This window comes from Spermophilus citellus (genome assembly GCF_964194105.1).
Source record: "Spermophilus citellus genome assembly, chromosome: 1".
In the NCBI taxonomy this organism is placed as follows: domain Eukaryota; kingdom Metazoa; phylum Chordata; class Mammalia; order Rodentia; family Sciuridae; genus Spermophilus; species Spermophilus citellus.
The window spans coordinates 40,188,543-40,208,594 of NC_138182.1; the positions used below are offsets into that span (position 1 = coordinate 40,188,543).

Here is a 20,052-nt window from a genome sequence, read left to right on the forward strand (position 1 = left end):
TTTTAATATTTATTATTTTTTAGTTATCAGCGGACACAACATCTTTGTTGGTATGTGGTGCTGAGGATCGAACCCGGGACGCACGCATGCCAGGCGAGCGCGCTACCGCTTGAGCCACATCCCCAGCCCTACAAATTCAACATACAAAAAAATCAATACCTTTCCTATAAACCAATAATGAATCTACCCAGAAAGAAATCAGGAAAATAATTCCATTTACAGGAGCCTAAAAAAACTAAAGAAATAAATTTAACCAAGGAGGTAAAAGATCTATACAATAAGAACTATAGAATATTAAGGACAAAAATTGAAGAAGACCTCAGAAGATGGAAAGACTTCATAAGTTCACTGGATAGGCAGTATTAATATTTTTAGAATGGCCATACTACCAAAAGCAATATAAAGATTCAATGCAATTCCCACCCAAATACCACAGAACTAAGAAAAAACAGTTCTAAAATTCATTTAGAAGAATAAGAGTCCCACAATAGCCAAAGCAATTCTAAGCCAAAAAAGCAATGCTGGAAGCATCACAATAACTGACTTCAAATTATAGTATAGAACTAGAGTAACAAAAACTGCATAGTATTGGGTAAAAACAGACACTTCGACCAATAGTAGAGAACAGAAGACACTGAGACAAACTCACATACCTACAGTCATCTGACCCTTGACAAAGCTGCCAAGAACATACACTGGAGAAAGAAAACCTTTTTTCCACCAGTGGGGGTGCAGGGGATTAAACCCAGGGCCCTGTACATGCTACACAAGCACTCTACCAACTGAGCTATATCCCCAGCCCCAAAAGAAAGCCTTTTAACAAATAGGGCTGCGAAAACTAATTATCCATATGTAGAAGAATAAAACTAGCTCCTTATCTTTCACCCTGAACAAAAATCAACTCAAAATGGATCAAAGATCTAGGAATTAGACCAGAAACTATGCAACTCCTAGAAGAAAACAGAGGTTCAACATTCCAGCATACAGGCACAGGCAAGAACTTTCTCAATAGGACACCTAAAACTCAGGAAATAATGCCAGTGTTAATAAATGGGATGAGGGGCCGGGGATGTGGCTCAAGCGGTAGCGCGCTCGCCTGGCATGCGTGCGGCCTGGGTTCGATCCTCAGCACCACATACAAACAAAAAAGATGTTGTGTCTGCCGAAAACTAAAAAATAAATATTAAAATCCTCCTCCCCCCCCCTCAAAAATAAATAAATAAATAAATAAATGGGATGACATCAAATTAAAAAGCTTCTCCACAGAAAAGACAACAATTAGGAATGTGAAGAAAGAACTGTCAGAGTGGGAGAAAAATCTGTGTTACGTACTCTTCTGATAATTGACTAATATCTAGAATATATAAAGAGCTCAAAAAAAACTTACACCAACAAGCCAAATAACCTATAAATAAATGGGTGAATCAATTAAACAGACACTTCTCAAAAAAAAAGAAATAGATAGCCAACAAATACATGAAAAAATATTCAACATCATTAGCAATTAAGGAAAAGCAAATCAAAACAACACTGAGATTTCATCTCACACCAGAGTGGTAGTGATCAAGAATACAAACAATAATAAATACTGGAGAGGATGTAGAGAAAAAGGACCACTTTTATTACACTGTTGGTGGAATTTCCATACTATGAAAATCAGCATGGAGGATCCTCAAAAGACTAGGCATGACCCAGTTATTTCACTTCTTGGTATTTACCCTAAAGAATTAAAGTCATCATACTACAGTAATACACACATACTCATGTTCATAGCAGCACAACTCACAAAAGCCAAACTACAAAACCAACTGGTGTCCATCAATGAATAAATGGATAAAAATGTGATATATACAATGGCATTTTAAGTATGTGATATATACAATGGAATTTTGTTCAGCTACAAATAAAAATGAAATTATGTCATTTTCAGGAAAATGAATGAAACTTGAGACCATTATGTTAGGCAAAATAAGTCAAACTCTGATGGTCAAGGGTCATAATGTTTTCTCCAATTTTTGGAATTTAAGAGGAAGAAGAAAAGAAAGGTGGGGTAGGAGATGGATCTCAGAAAAATCAAAGGGAGATCAGTAAGGGAAAGAGACCAGTGAGTGGGAGGAGCAGAGGGAGGGGGGAAGTGCTTGGGAGTTATATTGGCCAAATTATATTGTTAATATTATATGTATGTATAAATATGTAACAATAATTCCCATCATTATGAAAAACTAGCTATAATGCACCAATTTTAAAAAGGTAGAAAGAGGGAAGGAAATAAAACACTGCTTTATCCCTGAGTACCTATTTATCATTTATCAGCCAGGCACAGTGGCATATGTAAGTAATCCCAGGGGCTCAGGAGGCTGAGGCAGGAGGATCATGAGTTCAAAGCCAGCCTCAGCAAAAACAAGGCACTAAGCAACTCAGTGAGACCCTGTCTCTAAATAAAACACAAAATAGGGCTGGGAATGTTGCTCAGTGGTTGAGTGCCCCTGAGTTCAAAAAACCAGGCAGCCTTTTCCTCATATAGTTCTCATCACCACAGTTCACCTTAACATCCAAAGTCCTCAGTTGTTCTATTCTCAGTGAGAAGATATTTATGACAAAATGTAAAAAGAAACACAAATGGATGGTTCACTAGTAAGGTAAAATATTTCTGCAATACAATCAAAGTCATTTCAACCATATTTATTTTCAATCAAGTAGCTTTTAAAGATATGCAAAGCAGATGTTCCACATTACAGTAATGCCAATAATGTGGCTTGAGTTCTGGATCCTATGCTTTAGAATATCCAGCAAAGCAAATCAGAATTAAATCTGTGCATACTTAGTTGTATTTAGATATTTAATGGCATTTAGAAATTTAAAAATTTAGACTCTGATTTTCAAATAATTTCAGTATAAATCAATTTCTAGTACAAAACATGAAATGATGCTTACTTATATATTAAAATAGGTCTTCAAAAGTATTTTCTATCACCACACAAAACTTGATTACACAATTCTACTTAGAGTACTTTCTTTAGGCAAAAAACTATCTGAATTGATCCTAAGAAACTTAGACAACTATCTTCCCTCCCCAAAGTCTCAAAACATACTAATTTTCTATTAAATTTTCTTTCAGATTACCTCTGGAAGTCCATTAGAAGCTACAATTCCAAGAGAATTCATAAAGGGTATAAAATTTTTGAAATAAACATTTTTCACCTGAAAAAGATATTATATGACATTAAAATATAAAACAAATGAAATTCAATTTGTCACTATTAACACTAGAATGAGAGTATTTACTCACATTTAATCAATGACACACATTCAAGCTAGTGATATTTATTTATAATTAATTCATTTATTTACTTTTTAATGTATATGAATCAGATTCTAGGTCCTAAAATGGAGATAAGTAGAAAATTGTTATTATAATAGGAACTACTAGAAAAGAAGGCATTAAAAAGAATTTCAATATTTCACATTTCACAAACAACAAAAAAGACAGGGCACTCAAACAAATTAAACAACTTGACCAAAGCTGCACAATTATAAAGTGGAAGAGCCAGAATTAAAATCTAATCTATCATCAAAGGCACCATTCTTCATTTCTTTATACTGTTTCTCATTTTTCCCCAAAGTATATTTTGGATCATTTCACACTAGGGTCATTTGATGTCTGCTAAGAAAATAGCAAGGCAATTTTTAAGTATAAATCTAAGAAAATAATTAATTTTACACACAATAATCATTTCAAAACCAAATAAAAATGTTTTTTGGAAATATGCATTGTTTCATGGAAAAGCATCCCACAGGTAACATGGATTTTAAAGAACTGCACTCAGAAAAAATGAAGGTATATTCTAAACCTGTAATATGTTATATAATTTAAAATGACTTGCTTTCCTTTATTTAACTTCCTTTTCCAAACTTGGAATCTACATTTACTAAGGAAATAACAATTTAATATCAATTCCTACCTTATACTTCACAAATAAGATTTAAGAATTAAGTCTCTGAAATATTTATTATCTTTGTTTTCTAAAAAAAGTCCACTTATCTAGAAAATTTACAATATAATAATTAACCAATTAGTATGAATGAATAATAGTTATAGCCATAAATGCTATATTTAAATAATCACTTTTAGATAATCCAGTATCAATTAATTAAAACCCCCCAAAGCTTTTAGTTAACTATATTTTCATCATAACTATAAACATTTTAAATTCTAGGAAAAAGTACTTTACACTGATAAGTTAAAAAAAATGATTTAATCTTAAAAATGAAATTTTAGCCGGGTGCAGTGGCGCACACCTGTAATCCCAGCAGCTCAGGAGGCTGACGCAGGAGAATTGTGAGTTCAAAGTCAGACTCAGTAATGGCGAGGCACTAAGCAACTCAGTGAGACCCTGTCTCTAAATAAAATTCAAAAAGGGTTGGGAATGTGGTTTGGTGATCAAGTGCTCCTGAGTTCAATCCCCAGTACCACAAAAAAAAAAAAAAATAAGAAAAGAAAAGTGAAATTTTACAAGTAGTTATGAAATCCAGAGAATTAACAATGTGGAATGAGAAAACTATATTTACTACCATTCATTATCTTGTAAATAAGCAACAAAAATAGAGTAAAAAGAAATATTTCAAACTATACTCGTTAGCTTATTTGCAAAGATAAATTGTGATTCTAGAAAAGTATACATACATATATTTTTTTTACAAAGTTGATATGTCTATACACACATATCTATTTGTTGAAGTTAATAAGAACTACAATGCTAAAACTCAGATATAATGACAAATCATTCTAATCTTTCTTAAACTAGATTTTTGGGAGCATAATACCATTCCTTCTCAGCATTGCCAGAGAAATCTTTAAAATGCAACATTTCATACTACTATCTAGTAGTGTTGAATTGTGGGCAATATAACAGAGAAAAACAAGCTGGTAGAGTAAAAGTAGCCCTGGTACCAGATGCCCCAAACTCTAATGTAGATTCTATTAATAATGAGCTACCTATCAGTCTCTGGAAGTCATTCCTGGATGAATATGTATTCTATACTAACCATTAACAGTCAGCTTTGTTTAGAAAGTGACTAGTTACATAAGGCTGAGGAGAAATTTAATGTTAGTATCATTTATCATTAAACCAAAACATCAAGGTCTTCTTGGCAGGGCATTTTAAAACATTAGGGGTACTGATAATATCAGTGGAATCAAAGAAGAAATACATTTGAAAACTATTATCTTTATGATATACATTTCTGTGATTATAGAGTACAGGAGCCAATCTCTTTAAAAGCAAAGTAACTGAATATGAAAAATAATTTTTTTCTAAAATATGTTGCTACTGGAAAAGAGTTGACACTAGTCAAAAAAAGCATGCTCACCACAAAAGAAGTATATGCTATTAGAAAGAACTTTATCTAAATCTACTTTAACTGTTTAAAGAAAGCATATAGTGAAATTACCTCATCTATATTACATTCATGTTCTTTACAGAGAACTTCAATAATTCTTGTATCGTTTTCTAGTTGTTTTGCTATCCGTGCACTCCTGTTCTGACCTCGTCTAGGTGTTCGAGGTGAACCATTAATGGGTATTATAGCTGTTTCTGTAAAAATGATAAATTAGATAAGAACAATTACACATTCCATTGAATAAAATTATGAAGTATTCTAATTATAACTAGGAAAGTCAGAAATAATCTTGTTAACATTCTATTTTTACTTATTAGCCTTCATTATAAGAATAACAATTTCTTTTTTTTTTTTTGAAAGGAAAGAGAGAGAGAGAGAGAAAATCTTTTTTTTTTTTTTTTTTTTTTTGTAGATTGACACAACACAATGCCTTTTATATTTTTATGTGATGCTGATAACCGAACCCGGGTCCTGCCCATGCTAAGCGAGCGCTCTACCGCTGAGCCACAATCCCAGCCCTAAGAATAACAATTTAATCTTATTTATGAGATACCTATTTCAAGTTATAATACTGACAGGAGTTTTTGCCCCGAATAGCACAAAAAGAACTAGAAAACATCTGTGGTCCCTTAAACAGAGAAACAACCAATTTCTAAACTAATTCTAAGTGTATCCTACCCAGTATGCAAAAGGAAAAAATGTTTTCTATCTTAGAGCCCTAAAAATAATGAGCAAATATTTACAGATTCAATTTCTAATACAAAAAAAATTTTAAAGCTTTAGTAAATTATGATATTTTAAAAACATATTTTATAAATATAATTTCCTGATAATAAACTGTGATTTTTTACAAAAACTCCCCAGATTATTTTGCATACTACTGATTCAACACGAATATAGGTTCAGCTTCTAAAAAGATTTTAGAAGATTAAGTATAAAAAGTACTTATTGCTTCTAGACATCAACTTACAAGAAACTGAGAAGACAGAAGAACATATACCATAGGATATTATCAGCAAAAACTAGACTAAAACTCAACTGGGAAACTCAGCAAGATTCCAGCATGATTGATTGATTATTTATTTGCTTATTTGTTTATTTATGTCAGTTCTGGGGACTGAATACAAGGCTTTGTGACTGCTAAGCACACATTCTATCACTCTGGTTGAATAAATTAATTATGAGGAAAAAATAAGAAGAGAAACATAGAGGAGGAACAACTTTATTTCTTTTCATTTGTTTTTCTTTTGTTGCAGTGGACTGAAATCAGGCCTTCATGTTCTCTACCACTAAAAAAGCCTGGAAGAAGAAATTCTGAAAAGAATATCAACTGATATCAACTGATATCAACTGTCACAAAGTATAGATCTTATTTAAACTCTGATTCAGTCAACCTACAAAAAAGTTTATACTAGGGGCTGGAGTTGTGGCTCAGTGGGCAGAGCACTTGCCTAGCATGCATGAGGCACTGAGTTCGATCCCCAGCACCACATAAAAATAAACAAATAAAATAAAGGTATTGTGTCCATCTACAACTAAAAAAAAAAAAAAGTTAAAAAAGTTTAAATTACAGTTATGAGATAAAAAAGGTATATTTACCAGATACTTGGTGACATTAAAAAAAATCATTATTAGATGTGATAATAGTACTGTCATTATGCATTTTAAAAACCACTTACCTTTTAAAAGATTCACACTGAAATAATAAGGTATTCAAAGATATGCTTCAAAACAAAGCTGGGGGAACTGGGCAGGGGAAGAGACAATAGATTGGTCACAGCAACTGTTGAAGCTTCTAAGTGAAAAGTATATGAAGACTTAAACTACTGTCTACTTTTGTATTCATTTCAAATTCTCCATAACAAAGCAAATTAAAATTTTACCATACTCAGTCAATTCAATAGCTTATCCTTGATTCCATTTAACACAGCACTTAAAAGAATTAAATGTAGTTTTGAATTATCCCAAAAAACAAAGATGTAAACCTAAAGTAACACATGACATCAACTTTAAAGTTATAACATTGAAAAATAAGTGAAGGCAGCTAAAGGAAAGTTTAAAAAGTTGGGGGAAATTTGAAGCATATTTATTATTTTCTATATATAATTTTTGAGCTTTTCTCCTTTTGATTTGCATTTCAATTCTGCTAAGTGAAGTTTCCTGTCTTCTCTGCCAAATCATGTTCAAAACATTGAAAATTCTACTTCACACTTCATTTTTCCATGAAGTTATTGTTCACAAAAATTAATTACAGCTCAGTCTTTCAGCCACTTTGAGACTTCAACGTTTTGATCTGTCATCTATTACTTTTAGGATTAACACTTTCATCATTTCAGGAACAAGGAATCAGACCACACCTTGTTAAGTTTACATTTTTCTATAGTATAATAAATGATTCTGAAATCCTACAGGTAAGAGCCTCTTCTCTTCTTTACTGAGAATACCCTTCTCTAACTTCTTCAACCTAATCTTAACTACTTATTCTTAAACACTCATTTCAAATATCACCTCTTCTTTATTTTTTGGCTTTTCAGAAGAAAACTTTTATTATCTCCTGAACCAACATAGCATTTACTTTATTTTTACTCAGATTATTTCTACCAGATTCTCTGATTGGGTGCTTAACATCTCTTACCTTTCCTCTTATAATTTATGCTACCTGAGGGCTGCTTATAATTTGGATATGGAATGTCCTCCAAAGACCCAGGTTGTCAAAGACCTGGCACCAGCTTGGTGCTATTGGGAGATGATGAAAATTTTGTTAACTTAATGATCAGCAAAAACTAGACTGTGGAAAACTCAACAGGACACAATAGGTAGGGGATAGTCAGAGGTATGGGGCACACTTTTGAAGAGAAAAGTAGACTCCCAGCCCCTTAACTCTCTTTCACTCTCTCATCATAAAGTGAACAATTTTGCTCCACCATGAGTTTCTGCCATGATGTGCAACCTCACCACAAGCCCAAAGCAACAGGGCCAGTTGTTCATGGACTAGAACTTCCAAAACTGTGAGCTAAAATAAACCTTTCTTTGCTCTTAAGTTGATTATCTTGGATATTTGTTACAGTAATAGAAAGTTGACTAACACAAGAACAGAGCCTATTTCTGATTTATTTTTTATCACCCTCTCAATTTAGAACCATACTAGAGCTACCAGACATCCAATAAACAACTGTTAAAGACAAAGGAGGAGCTTAAATTACTTAAGATACTTACTATATGGTTCTTTGAGCAGTGCAGGAGGTGAGAGTTTGATAAAATAGTCAAGCACACATAGCATTAACTGAAATGAGATCACCAGATCATCTTCCATTTGTAATACTTCTCCTGAAAATAAAAAAAATTCACATTTTTAAGAAAGGTTAGAGATTGATATGTGTATATTCACATATTTATTCATTTTATAAGCTTAAGTCAGAGAAATTGTGGGTATGGGTATATTCATATATTTATTCATTTTATAATCACTAGATTCATGATCAAAACCTTTTTCCTTTCTTATTTTCAAAAAAAAAAAAAAATCAGTCAAGGGCTGGGGTTGTGGCTCAGTGGCAGAGTGCTTGCCTCACACGTGTGAGGCACTGGATTCAATCCTCAGTACCACATAAAAATAAATAAACGAAATAAAGATATTGTGTGTCCATGTATAACTAAAAAATTTTTTTTAAAAAATCAGTCAAGTCTAACAAATATATATAATTATGAAATTATGAATTAGTATTGTCTACCCTGAGAATTTTACACTTAAGTATTATTACTAAAATTAATTTCTTATGTTTAAAATCATTTTGCATTTTGCTTCTCTAAAACTTATTATTACAAGCTATGGAATTTATTACTTCTGAAAATAATTTTGAAGTACGGTATATGCTAACTTTTAATCCTAATGATTTATCAAACCTCATACATTTTCAATTCTAACACTTTCCAAAATATTACCAAAGCTATTATGAAATAACAAAATTAATATATAATTGTAAGGTCATCTATAAGTAATTATCCAGCACAAAATCCTAAAATTTCATATACTACATATACAGTAGAAGTATATGAGGAAATAACTACATGTAATAGATGCCTGAGAAAAACAGTGTGGCTAAATACAATATTGCATTCTTGCCTATGGTTCTAATATTTTAAAACTTTTCTTCTGGGTATCTGCTAAACTAGGAGTAATCCCAACAAATACTGATGGAACAGAAAATATGTGAGAAAATTGGTAATGCTGAATCAAGTAAGTTTTTTAGATCCATAGATATGGCGGAAAAGGTTCATAATATACTAAGACATTATTTAGAAATACCACAGAGGTGAAGAATGATATCAAGCACTTCTAGGTAAAAATAGTAGAATGTCAGATGAAAGAATCTCTCTTCTCAAAAATCTAATAAAAATGAAAAGGTAAAAATGTACTGGTTAAATGCAAGTAGCAACATAAAATCTGAAGGTAACTAAGAGGGAATCCTCATCTTTTTCTCCTTCTGACTTGAAAGGACTAAATATTGTTAAAAGAATGGTAAAATGGAAGAAACAACTATAGTCAGTTGATAAAGATTCTTATATACTGCACTCAATTGGGAACAATCTGAATCCCAACACAATCCTGTTTTAGAAGAAGGAATTATAGACATTCTAACAAAAACTCAAAAAAAAAAAAAAACACAAAACAAACAAACAAAAAAAACAAAAAAACAACTCTACTTTCTCCCTTACCTTCTGAATAAAGCTTGGTATAATAAAAATACCTGCTGACATACTATAATTCTCTGAGGAATACAAACACATCACAGATAAAATGCAAGGTGACTGAAGGGAAATTCACTCATACTGCATCAGAGAAAATAAGAAGTCAGAGTTAGCCACATAAAGTCCCAGCAAGATAAGGAAGAAAAACACAGACATTATGCAAACATATTCTAGAAAAGAAAAAAGTAGAATCATAACATAAGAAGAGAAAAAAAAATCAGAGAATCCAATGTGGAAGAGAATCTAAAAGAGGAAAATGACCTATATGAGTTCTTGCACTAAGAACTTAATGAATTCATATTATAAAAATAAGGGACTGGACAGTTAAGAAAAAACTAAGAACCAAACAACATCATTACAAAAACAGTTTAGATGAAAACAGAAGGACTTGAGATAAAAACAGTCAACACACAAGAAAAAGACAAAAGATCAGAATAAAATAGGAGAAGATAGTAAAAAAGGAAGACAAAAACAATCCAATGTAAGACAGTTAATGTATCTGAAACAAAAGAGAATAACTTAATTGAATAGAATAATATTTTTAAATACAGGTTAGTAAGATTTCTCTGAAAAGAGCAGACCCTCCCATTTAAAAAGAAACATCGTGTTCTGAGAAAAATTAAGGCAGAATAATAAAAATCCAGAGACATCCTGGTAAAAACTACTAACCCTTCAGTTTAAAAAAGAGAGAGAGAGTAAAAAAGAAAAAAAAAACAGAATTCTTCAAGTATTCAGGAACTAATGAAGAGGGGAAATTAAGCTAATCTCATATTTAACAACAATGTTTAATGCCAAAAAACAGGGCTGGAAAGAAACAAAACCAAAAGGCCTACTGAAAAAAAAAAATCCTCAATGGTAAAATCTAATCAGCTAAGAAATGAATCAGAATAAAGAACAGAAATAAAAAAGCTGTAATAAAGGAATTATGGTAAACTTAGGATACAGAACTGAGACAAACCAAGTGTAACAATTATAATTACAGATAGAATACAAATGTTATAATCTTTGATGATGAAATAATAATAAAATTAATCTTGAAGTGGGGAGATGGAAGGTGACAGGACTTTGTTCTTCAAAGTGCATTAATATATATTGCTTCAAACCAAAATATGAAGGTAAAGAAAATAAAAATTCCAATAAAAATTCCAATTTTTTTATAACCCTTTTTCATAATCTTCAGAGAAATATTTTAAGAAACAATCTACTTAAAGTGACAAAACAGTTTGGTTAATTTAAGCAACATCTTTTCTTCTGTATAATTTGAGTAAAATTAGATTTTATATTTTAAAGATTACACTATAGTATAATCCCATTTTAAAAAACTATGTTTATGGATGCACTCACCTACTCATTTTTTAAACAAAATCATATACAAAGATATACCTGAAATAATAATTACAAAATTTTAATGATGGTTATTCTTGAGTATACTTTGCATAATTTTTCTTTGCACCTTACTGTACTGCTTAACTTATTTATCATAAGCAAATATCATTTTTATAAGATAGTAAATCTTTACCCTAGAAAATCAAAGAGTGCTTGTCTACCATGCATCAGAGCTCTAGGTTCAATCCCTGGCACAGGAGGAAAAAAAAAAAAAAAAAAAAGGAAGCAAGGAAGGAAGGAAGGAAGGAAGGAAGGAAGAAAGGTAGGTCAAAAAAAAGTCCAAAGTTATTTCTGTTATTATTATTACTAAGAAGTTGTAGCAGTTAATAATCCATAATACTCAAAAAAATGGAGTAGGAAGTAGATTTTTGCACTTAATCCAAAAGAACACCAATTTCATTACTGCATTTAAAACATCAGCATATAATAAACATAGTGAATTTACCTTTAGCTAGTAAAAATGTGATCCAAGAAACTTTCAGCACCAACACAGAACTTACTTCAGTAGATACCCTAGTAAATAAATAGAAAGAAGAAAAAAAAATTAATACTGACAAAGGTTTTCAACTATGCCTTTGGAGTGATCTGTTTTGTTTTGCTTGAAATTACAGGACTGAGTTAAGTGCATAGTCTATTTTTAATGCTCAATTGATACCGGACTCTATCTCAATTCAATTGGTGTTTCTACCAAGATATTATATTTAGCCCATAGAACAGCATACACTTTGTAAAGGAAATACTGAATATCTGAATTGTTATTTAAAAATATATAAAGGATGGCTGGGGTTGTGGCTCAGTGGTATGGGGCTTGCCTGGCATGTGTGAGGCACTGGATTCATTCTTCAGCAACCTATCTATACAATTTCCCTTTATATCAGTCATCTTCAATACTGAACTTCAGTGGGGCAGACTATCTCCTATCCTACTCATTCTGCTTCCAAAGAAAATCTCTGGAGCTCTACATGGGTATACTGTTAGAGAATGCATTATACAATTTTTAAAAATAATTTGGAAATTTTAAGATAAATCTTTAAATTTATTCATACACAAAATTATGCTGTCTTGTCAATAAAGTATCTGTGAGAGACCATCAATAAAGATTTAATCTAAGAACTGAATTTTTTCCTCAGAGTTAGCAAATGTTGCACTGAATCAATTTCCACGTTATTAGTTCTCCTTTGTAGCATGAGGCATGTATTTATTTACAGGATAAATCACCTATATAGGACTTTATGACCTTAACTTATAAAGTAGCCTTTGGGGATAAAGGAAGAGATTCTGAGCCTCAGAGGAAGTGCCCATAAACCACTGACATGACAACTACAATTCCTGAGCAACACACTCTTGGCTAGATGCCCCTGACCCATGCCCTTGTAACATGAGAGCAATGCCCAAGTACAGGGAAAACTGGCCTGAAACTATGTAACTCCACCCTAGTTCTACATCTAGTCCATCCCCCAGCAACCATCCCTCTATAATTAATGTCTACCCCTCTATAAATATCAATGTCCACCCCAGTTCTACCTTGAATGCATACTCCTTAAACCAAAGGCATCTCTCTTGAGATTGCCCCCATTCTCCCTTGAATATATACCTAAATAAACCTCTGAACATTTTCCTAAATAAACTTCTGTGTGTGCCTTTGACTGACACAAGCTGACATTGTCTTCATTCCTATATTCCACAAACCCCACTGGTCCTGAGTCAAGATCCCCCTTCTCTCTGGAAACTCCTTGGACCTTTTTCAGAGACATCTCTTCCCCCATGAAACTATCATCAACCAAACTAACCTTAATGTTATCAATGTCTGCGACTATTCCAGAAAACCCTTTTTTAAAAAAACCAAAATGTAATATGCTCTAAACTACTTACGAACTGCTGGGTTGTGTCAAATAGATACGTTCACATGTCCTAAAAGGAAGAAATAATTTTATTAACATTGTGGTGTTTTTTTAAAAGTTATTTTAAAAATATTTTCATAATATAGAAATCATAGCAATGTTATCATACTTTATTCATCTTACTTTAAGAAATACACATTTTGAAAACAAAAACACATATAGCATAATGAAACTAAGTAGGTTTTCCCAATTTGTGACATATCATATCACTGTAATATCTAATTAGAAAAGGACTGGATCCAAATGCTCTTTTTAACTCAAAATATATTTTATAATTGATGATCTGCTTAGAATCCAGATCAGGTCATAACTAATGACTATTTAGCTAATAGTCACATATAGTCATACAGTCTACCCTGTAATAAACAGGCTTTGATATTACAGTTAATCTCCCCAATAACTCTTCAGAAAAAGGTACTAATAAGACAGGGAAAAAAAAGTCCATGCTGAACCAAGGCCAGTAAAGTTAAGGCTAAATTATCTCATATGAAAATACAACAAAAATTCTAAATCCCAGGCTGGGGATGTGGCTCAAATGGTAGCGTGCCTGCCTGGCATGCTCGAGGCACTGGGTTTGATCCTCAACACCTCATAAAAATAAAATAAAGATATTTTTAAAAAATTCTAAATCCCTTTTACAAAGGCCTGAATGGTCTTTTAAGACCCACTCTCCAGTTTTAAATCACTAAATGATTTTCCATTGCCTTCAGGGCAAAGTCCAAACTCACTACCAATGTCGTGATCCCTTCCTAACTTTCAGCCATTAGCAATATCAAAGTACCTCCTGCTTCTACTTGGGCTTTGTACACCTGCTAACTCTGCCTAGCAAGACTCAGTACCATTCCCCAATCCCATTTTGCTTGGCAAATTTCTATTTATCCTTTAAACAATTTAACAATGTCTTCTTTAATGTTTTTTACCCCCTACCAAAATCAGCCCTTCAGTTAACCTTCTCGATGACAATTTAATACTTTGCCCACTATATAATTTGTTGGCAAGATAAAAGTAAAGATGTCTTTGAAATTGCTAACATACACTTTTGCCTAGCTTGAGAGCTGCAAAGCCAATAGGATTATATTTGGGATTATTAAACGTGTTTCCATAAACAGTTGATATAGGAAACAGTTCAAAATTGCTTTCTTCTTGGGCCTGATGCATTAAAATATAAGATTACTAAGAGTTAAAATTCTAATTAACATAGGTAATTCTATATGCAAAGCTTTTAAGTTGTGTTTTGATTTTAAAACTACAGAAAGCATAAAGCATGTTGTCATATTAAGGAGCAATTTGTCTAAATTCAGAAGTTTCATAAAATTGCTTTAAAATATAAACTTTAAAATGTAAGGCAGAAGGAAACCAGTGAATAAAAAGAAATATAAGAAAGTTATAGGTATGAAGATGTATTTTGGTAAGGAAGGTTAAAAGGAAAAGGGAATGCTTTCAGATGAAAAAGGATTTTGTATGCTAAAGCGAAAATTTTGTCCTAAAATCAAATGACTAGATAGTTCCAAGATGGGAAAAAGATAGGACAGAAACTAAAGTTGCAAACAAGTTGTACAGGGTCTAGGTGGATTACAGAGAGTTTCTGAAATGGCAAGTGTTATGGAGGGAAGCTTACATGTGATTGAATTGACTATAACTTGATAGTTATTCAAAGGATTTTCTAGGATCAGAATTTGGTGCACTGATGTGAGGTCAGAGTCTATTTCTGTACATTAGAAGCAACAGGGTTTTCTTGAGGTATTGATCTGCTTTGGGTATTATTTTCAGATAGCTGGCTTAAAGAGCAGAGATTTTTGTACTTTATCAAGATAATCTCATGTGTTTTCTGCTGACTTTAGGTTTTAATTACTTAAGGAAACTAAGTCTTGAGAGAATTAAGGCTTATTTAAGTATCTGCTTTAAAATCTTTTAGATAATCACTTTATAGCTCTGGTTAAATGAGCAATTATTAGAATATATTTGACACCCTGTGTGTCTAGAGATATGTATAAAACTGAGGGCTAAATATGTCGTGTATTTGAGCTTAGTCTAAATGTTATGCAAAGTTTACACAGTTAAAGCTGTAAAGGTTTAATATATGCAAGGTAACTGATCAGTGCTCTTTTTTATACAATATGCAGAGTATCTGGGCCTTCAACCTATAAAATGGCCAATGAAACTTTTGATATTTCTGCATCTGTATGCTCTGATTGAAAAAGTGTTTTGTTATAGTATACATGAGCAGTCACATCAGGTAATAAGTCTATTTGTGGTTATTAAGTACTGTTTCCTAAACTTATAAGAAGTATAAAGCTATTCAATCTTTGTCAATGTTCTTAACCTATGTAGATCTGCTAAAGGCAAAGCCTTATAATTATAGCTATCCCTACTGAGCTATGAATTCTAAATTTCACTTCAAAAGTAAAAGCTAAATTAATATAAATAAAAGGACTTCAGTATAGCTGAGATACTTATTACTGTCTTCTTTGTATGTTAAAAGTACTTTCTCAAGTATACAAGCCTTCTAAAATGCAAAGTTTAGAAGAGTACTTTACCAAGCTGGTGTCCTCCAAACTAAAATGTTTAGAGATAGCATTCTTCAAGATTATGTTTGTATGCTCCTAACTGTATTATAACTATCATCTTTAAACAAAGATAATTAAATGTGCCCAAACACTGTGCACTCCAAGCAGCATCACTCTGATAATTATGAGATTGGACACTGTTCACTCAGGCAGTACATCTGTGAACAAGTATATTCTACTTCATTTTTTAAACATTTCACTTATTCTAAAAGACAAATTTGGATGGGGATTTATTTATATCATTTAATATTTTGTAATGGGATAAAAGTAACTGGCCTTTTGGGTATTCAACAAACTGAGACTTTGAAGTGAAAATCAAGAGAATAACAAGACGAAGAGGGCAGTCAATATTTTGGCCCTCCAAGGTCAGCCAGGACCCACGGGACAACAAAATTCCTCTAAATGTCCCTGGAACACTGGTGAATCACCCAAACTCCCTCTCAGGGTGATCTCAAAAACCCTGGAGACCAGGAGCCAACCAATGTACAGTCTATAAAGAGGAGGGTAATTAGAGAGAGAAATGTTCCTAATATTTCCAAGAGAAGCCACATGGCCAGTAAGACCCTCACCCATCCAGGCAGATGGTACAACTGGTAGAGGAAAAAAACAAAAGGAGTCAAGAAACCCTAAAATAATCCCTGAGGAGCTTCAATTGACCTTAACAGTAAAAAGGAAAAAAGGCTGATTTGGGGAAAATGTAAGGGCTATTTTGTCTTGAATACCCAGTAGTGCAAGTATAATAAAAAGCAAGTGTGTTTATTACAGGGATAAAAGTCAAACAAAAAAGCCTAGATTTGACTTCAGGGATCTTAACCCCAAAGTTGGGACCCATCCCAAGACCAGTAGCATATTTCTACAAATAGACACATGCTGTGACCCCAAAATGGTCAATGGCTTGAGAACAATAGTAGCATAGTTAATGAGTCCTCTAAACTGATTTGGGAATATCTACACAAATAACAAGCTAAAACAAACCCAGGACTCCAGTACACCCATTTAAGCATGCTATACACCTAGATTCTTGCAGGGGTTATAGAGGTGGTGACATTGCTTGCTCCCTGAGACAGCTTATTTACCATAAAGTAACACTAAAAGTTTAACTAATGATAAACTAGGACCTTTAAAATAAAGAAAGAGATGGGGGAAAAGATTTAAAAAGGGCAGGTACACTCAATGGCCTACAGTTCTTACTAAATTCCTTGGCCATTACTTTGATCAAAAATAGAAGAGCATTAGATTTCTTATTGGCAGAAGGGGAAAGGATTTGTGCATTCTTAAACTCTACCTGTTGGATTCGGATAACATTTCAGGACAAGCAGAGCTTAACATTAGGGAGATATAAAAGGAAATCTGATTTCCTTATATATAAAAGGAAATCCTTATAAGAAAGGATTATGGAAGACAAATAACAAATACTTCCTAATCTTATTTAGCTTCTACCATTTTTAGGACCATTAGTCCCCATTACCCTATTTCTGATTTTAGGGCCTTGCCTTTTTAATATGCTTATAAAATTTGTGTCTTCCAGGCTTTACTTGTTTCCAAGTTACGCTGACATTTCCTCTTAGTTTTCAACTCATCCCAGACTAAGTTTGCACCTCCAATATCTCCAGGGATATATAGGATCAACACCCATGTATAGGTCTAAAGTAGCTATAAGAAGACTGAGAAGATTTTGTCCTTTTCCCCTTAGGAAGAAGAATAAAATCTATCAGGGGAGAATGAGACAGACAGGGACCATTATAGGGACAAGAAAACAGATAAGATCTGAGGGTAAAAACCTTTTATTAGAAGTCTTTTCCTACTCTTCAACTCTTATAATGTATGGAATTTGCCTTTTCTTTCTCTCCTATTCTTAATAATAAATCAGAGACCAGATGTAGGATGGCACCTAGAAACCTCCAAGGATCTTTCCCATCTCAGCTACTTGATAAAAAGCTGGCCTTTTCTTCTTTTGATTTTTCTGTCCCTTCAATACAGTCTCCCCCTGTCCTTAGATAAAACTCCCCAAACAGTCTTGCTTATATATTTGTACTCTCTGCCTAATTTTCTTTCTACTGTTGGTGGGTCAAAAGTTCCCATTTCTAGTACCATAAATACATACAAGTAGCCTGTAAGTTCAGGAAATGATGAATTCAGTAACTTTATCTCGGGTGGTTGATGTACATTGTAACTGTATAAGGAAGGGATAGAATATGCAGTGTTTCTTTAATGGGCATAAAATTTTTAAAAAAATATTTATTTTTTAGTTGCAGTTGGACACAATACCTTTATTTATTTATTTATTTATTTGTGGTGATAAGGATCAAACCCAGGTCTATGCATTATCTCACTATATGTATTAGAACAGATAGGCACTATCATCAGCTTAATATATAATTAGAAAACTAAAGACTAAACTTGGATCCAAGATCATACATGACAAGTTGGAGCCTAAATTGGAATTCAAATCTGACTGACTCAAAAGAGTCCATTCTCTTCTCCAAAAAGCCCAACTACAGTTTCCCTTTTTGGGGAGGACATCATATCCCCATCCTTTCATACTAACTACACTTAAACCCCTCAAAATATAGACATGAAATAAATATATATTTTTAATAGAATCTTAACATAAATCTGAATATAAGAAGAAAAATGCCAGCTTACTTGATTTACTTATTGATCATTGCTTCCCATTTATAGAAAAAATGGCAAACCCCTAAACAAAGTAAACTGTAAAGTGTGCAATACCTATTAGGTTATTCCATTTTAACTCTCCCTAAGTCTCCAGGAGAATCAAATACAAATTTATCAGCAGAAGGGGTTGAAAAAAGTAAAACAGAAACTAAGATCAAAGAAGATTCCTAATCTCAGACAACAAAGTAAAACAATCTAAAAGTAGCCAATTAAAATTATTATGGCTAGCACTGGAATTGTAGCTCAGTAGCAGTGCGCTTTGCCTGGCACAAGTGAGGCACTGGGTTCAGTCTTCAGTACCACATAAAAATAAATAAATAAAACAAAGGTATTGTTTCCATCTACAACTAATTTTTTTTAATTATTATGGCTGGGAAAAAAAATAAGGACTGTGCCCTAAACCAGCCCTAGCCCCAAAATTGTCTGTCTAGAAATAATCTGATGATTATAGATTTTTAAAATACTAATCTGTATAGAACAGATTTTTTTTTAACAACTGGACTAAAGAAGTTCTTGCCTCCTTTTTCATTATAGAGGTAATACATCCTCCTTACCAGGGAAAACATCAATTAAAATTCTGGTCAACGTCTTTCCAATCATCTCATTCTATGCATTTAGTGATCTGGGTTTCTTCCTTATACACAGTTACAGAACATGACTATGACTTCATATGCATTGACTTCCTTATACATAATCATAGTATGTTCTCCTTTATTTAATTAACATTAGAAACATGTTGGTCCTCATCAAAATTCATTTTATAATTATACTTTTTTTTCCTTTTTATAATGCTGGGGAATGAATCTAGAACTTCATGCATACTAGGCAAGCACTCTACTACTGAGCTACATCCCCAATCCTTAATTGTACTGTTTTATGTCTAGATTATACTTATAATGTTTTTTGTTTAACTTCAGTTGTAAATAAACACACTGTTTCTATTTTTTCATTATTCTAAAAAATATTGTAACAAAAATCTCTACAGCTTCTTTTTACATTTGGGATCATATTCTTATGATAAGCTCCCAGATATGAACTAAGTGGTTATAAAAAAATTTAAAGGACAGAAAGAAAATTATAAGTCACTATTAAATGATAAAGGAACTATATACAAATCAATATGATTAATATAACATAAAATGATATCCTAAGAAGCATAAAAAGTGATTATCTATTAACACTAAAATTTTGGTTGATTAGTATTTTTTTACTAATACTTTTCTGTGCTAAGTATTCTATAATCAATTCACATTTCTTACGTAATTACTTAAGTCATTTCTTTAATAATAAAAAGTTCCCTAAGCAGAAAGCTTCTACTTCAAGAAGGTGGGGGATATGGTCAATTGCTATTATATTACAATTAAAACACAAGAAGA

The 20,052-nt window shown here is 32.4% G+C and overlaps 1 protein-coding gene across 2 annotated transcripts in view; it reads right to left on the minus strand.

Moving 5' to 3' along the window:
* RB1 (RB transcriptional corepressor 1) overlaps positions 1-20,052 on the minus strand; it is a 158,481-nt gene that overhangs the window by 101,765 nt on the left and 36,664 nt on the right. Inside the window, exons 5-9 of one of the 2 annotated variants that reach the window (XM_081261293.1) lie at positions 13,405-13,443; positions 11,978-12,045; positions 8,617-8,727; positions 5,452-5,594; positions 3,124-3,201 (exon numbers count right to left, since the gene is read on the minus strand). In XM_081261293.1, coding sequence (XP_081117419.1) covers positions 3,124-3,201; positions 5,452-5,594; positions 8,617-8,727; positions 11,978-12,045; positions 13,405-13,443 — 439 coding nt within the window. The remainder of the gene's footprint in view (positions 1-3,123; positions 3,202-5,451; positions 5,595-8,616; positions 8,728-11,977; positions 12,046-13,404; positions 13,444-20,052) is intronic. The other variant, XM_081261294.1, reaches the window with a different exon arrangement.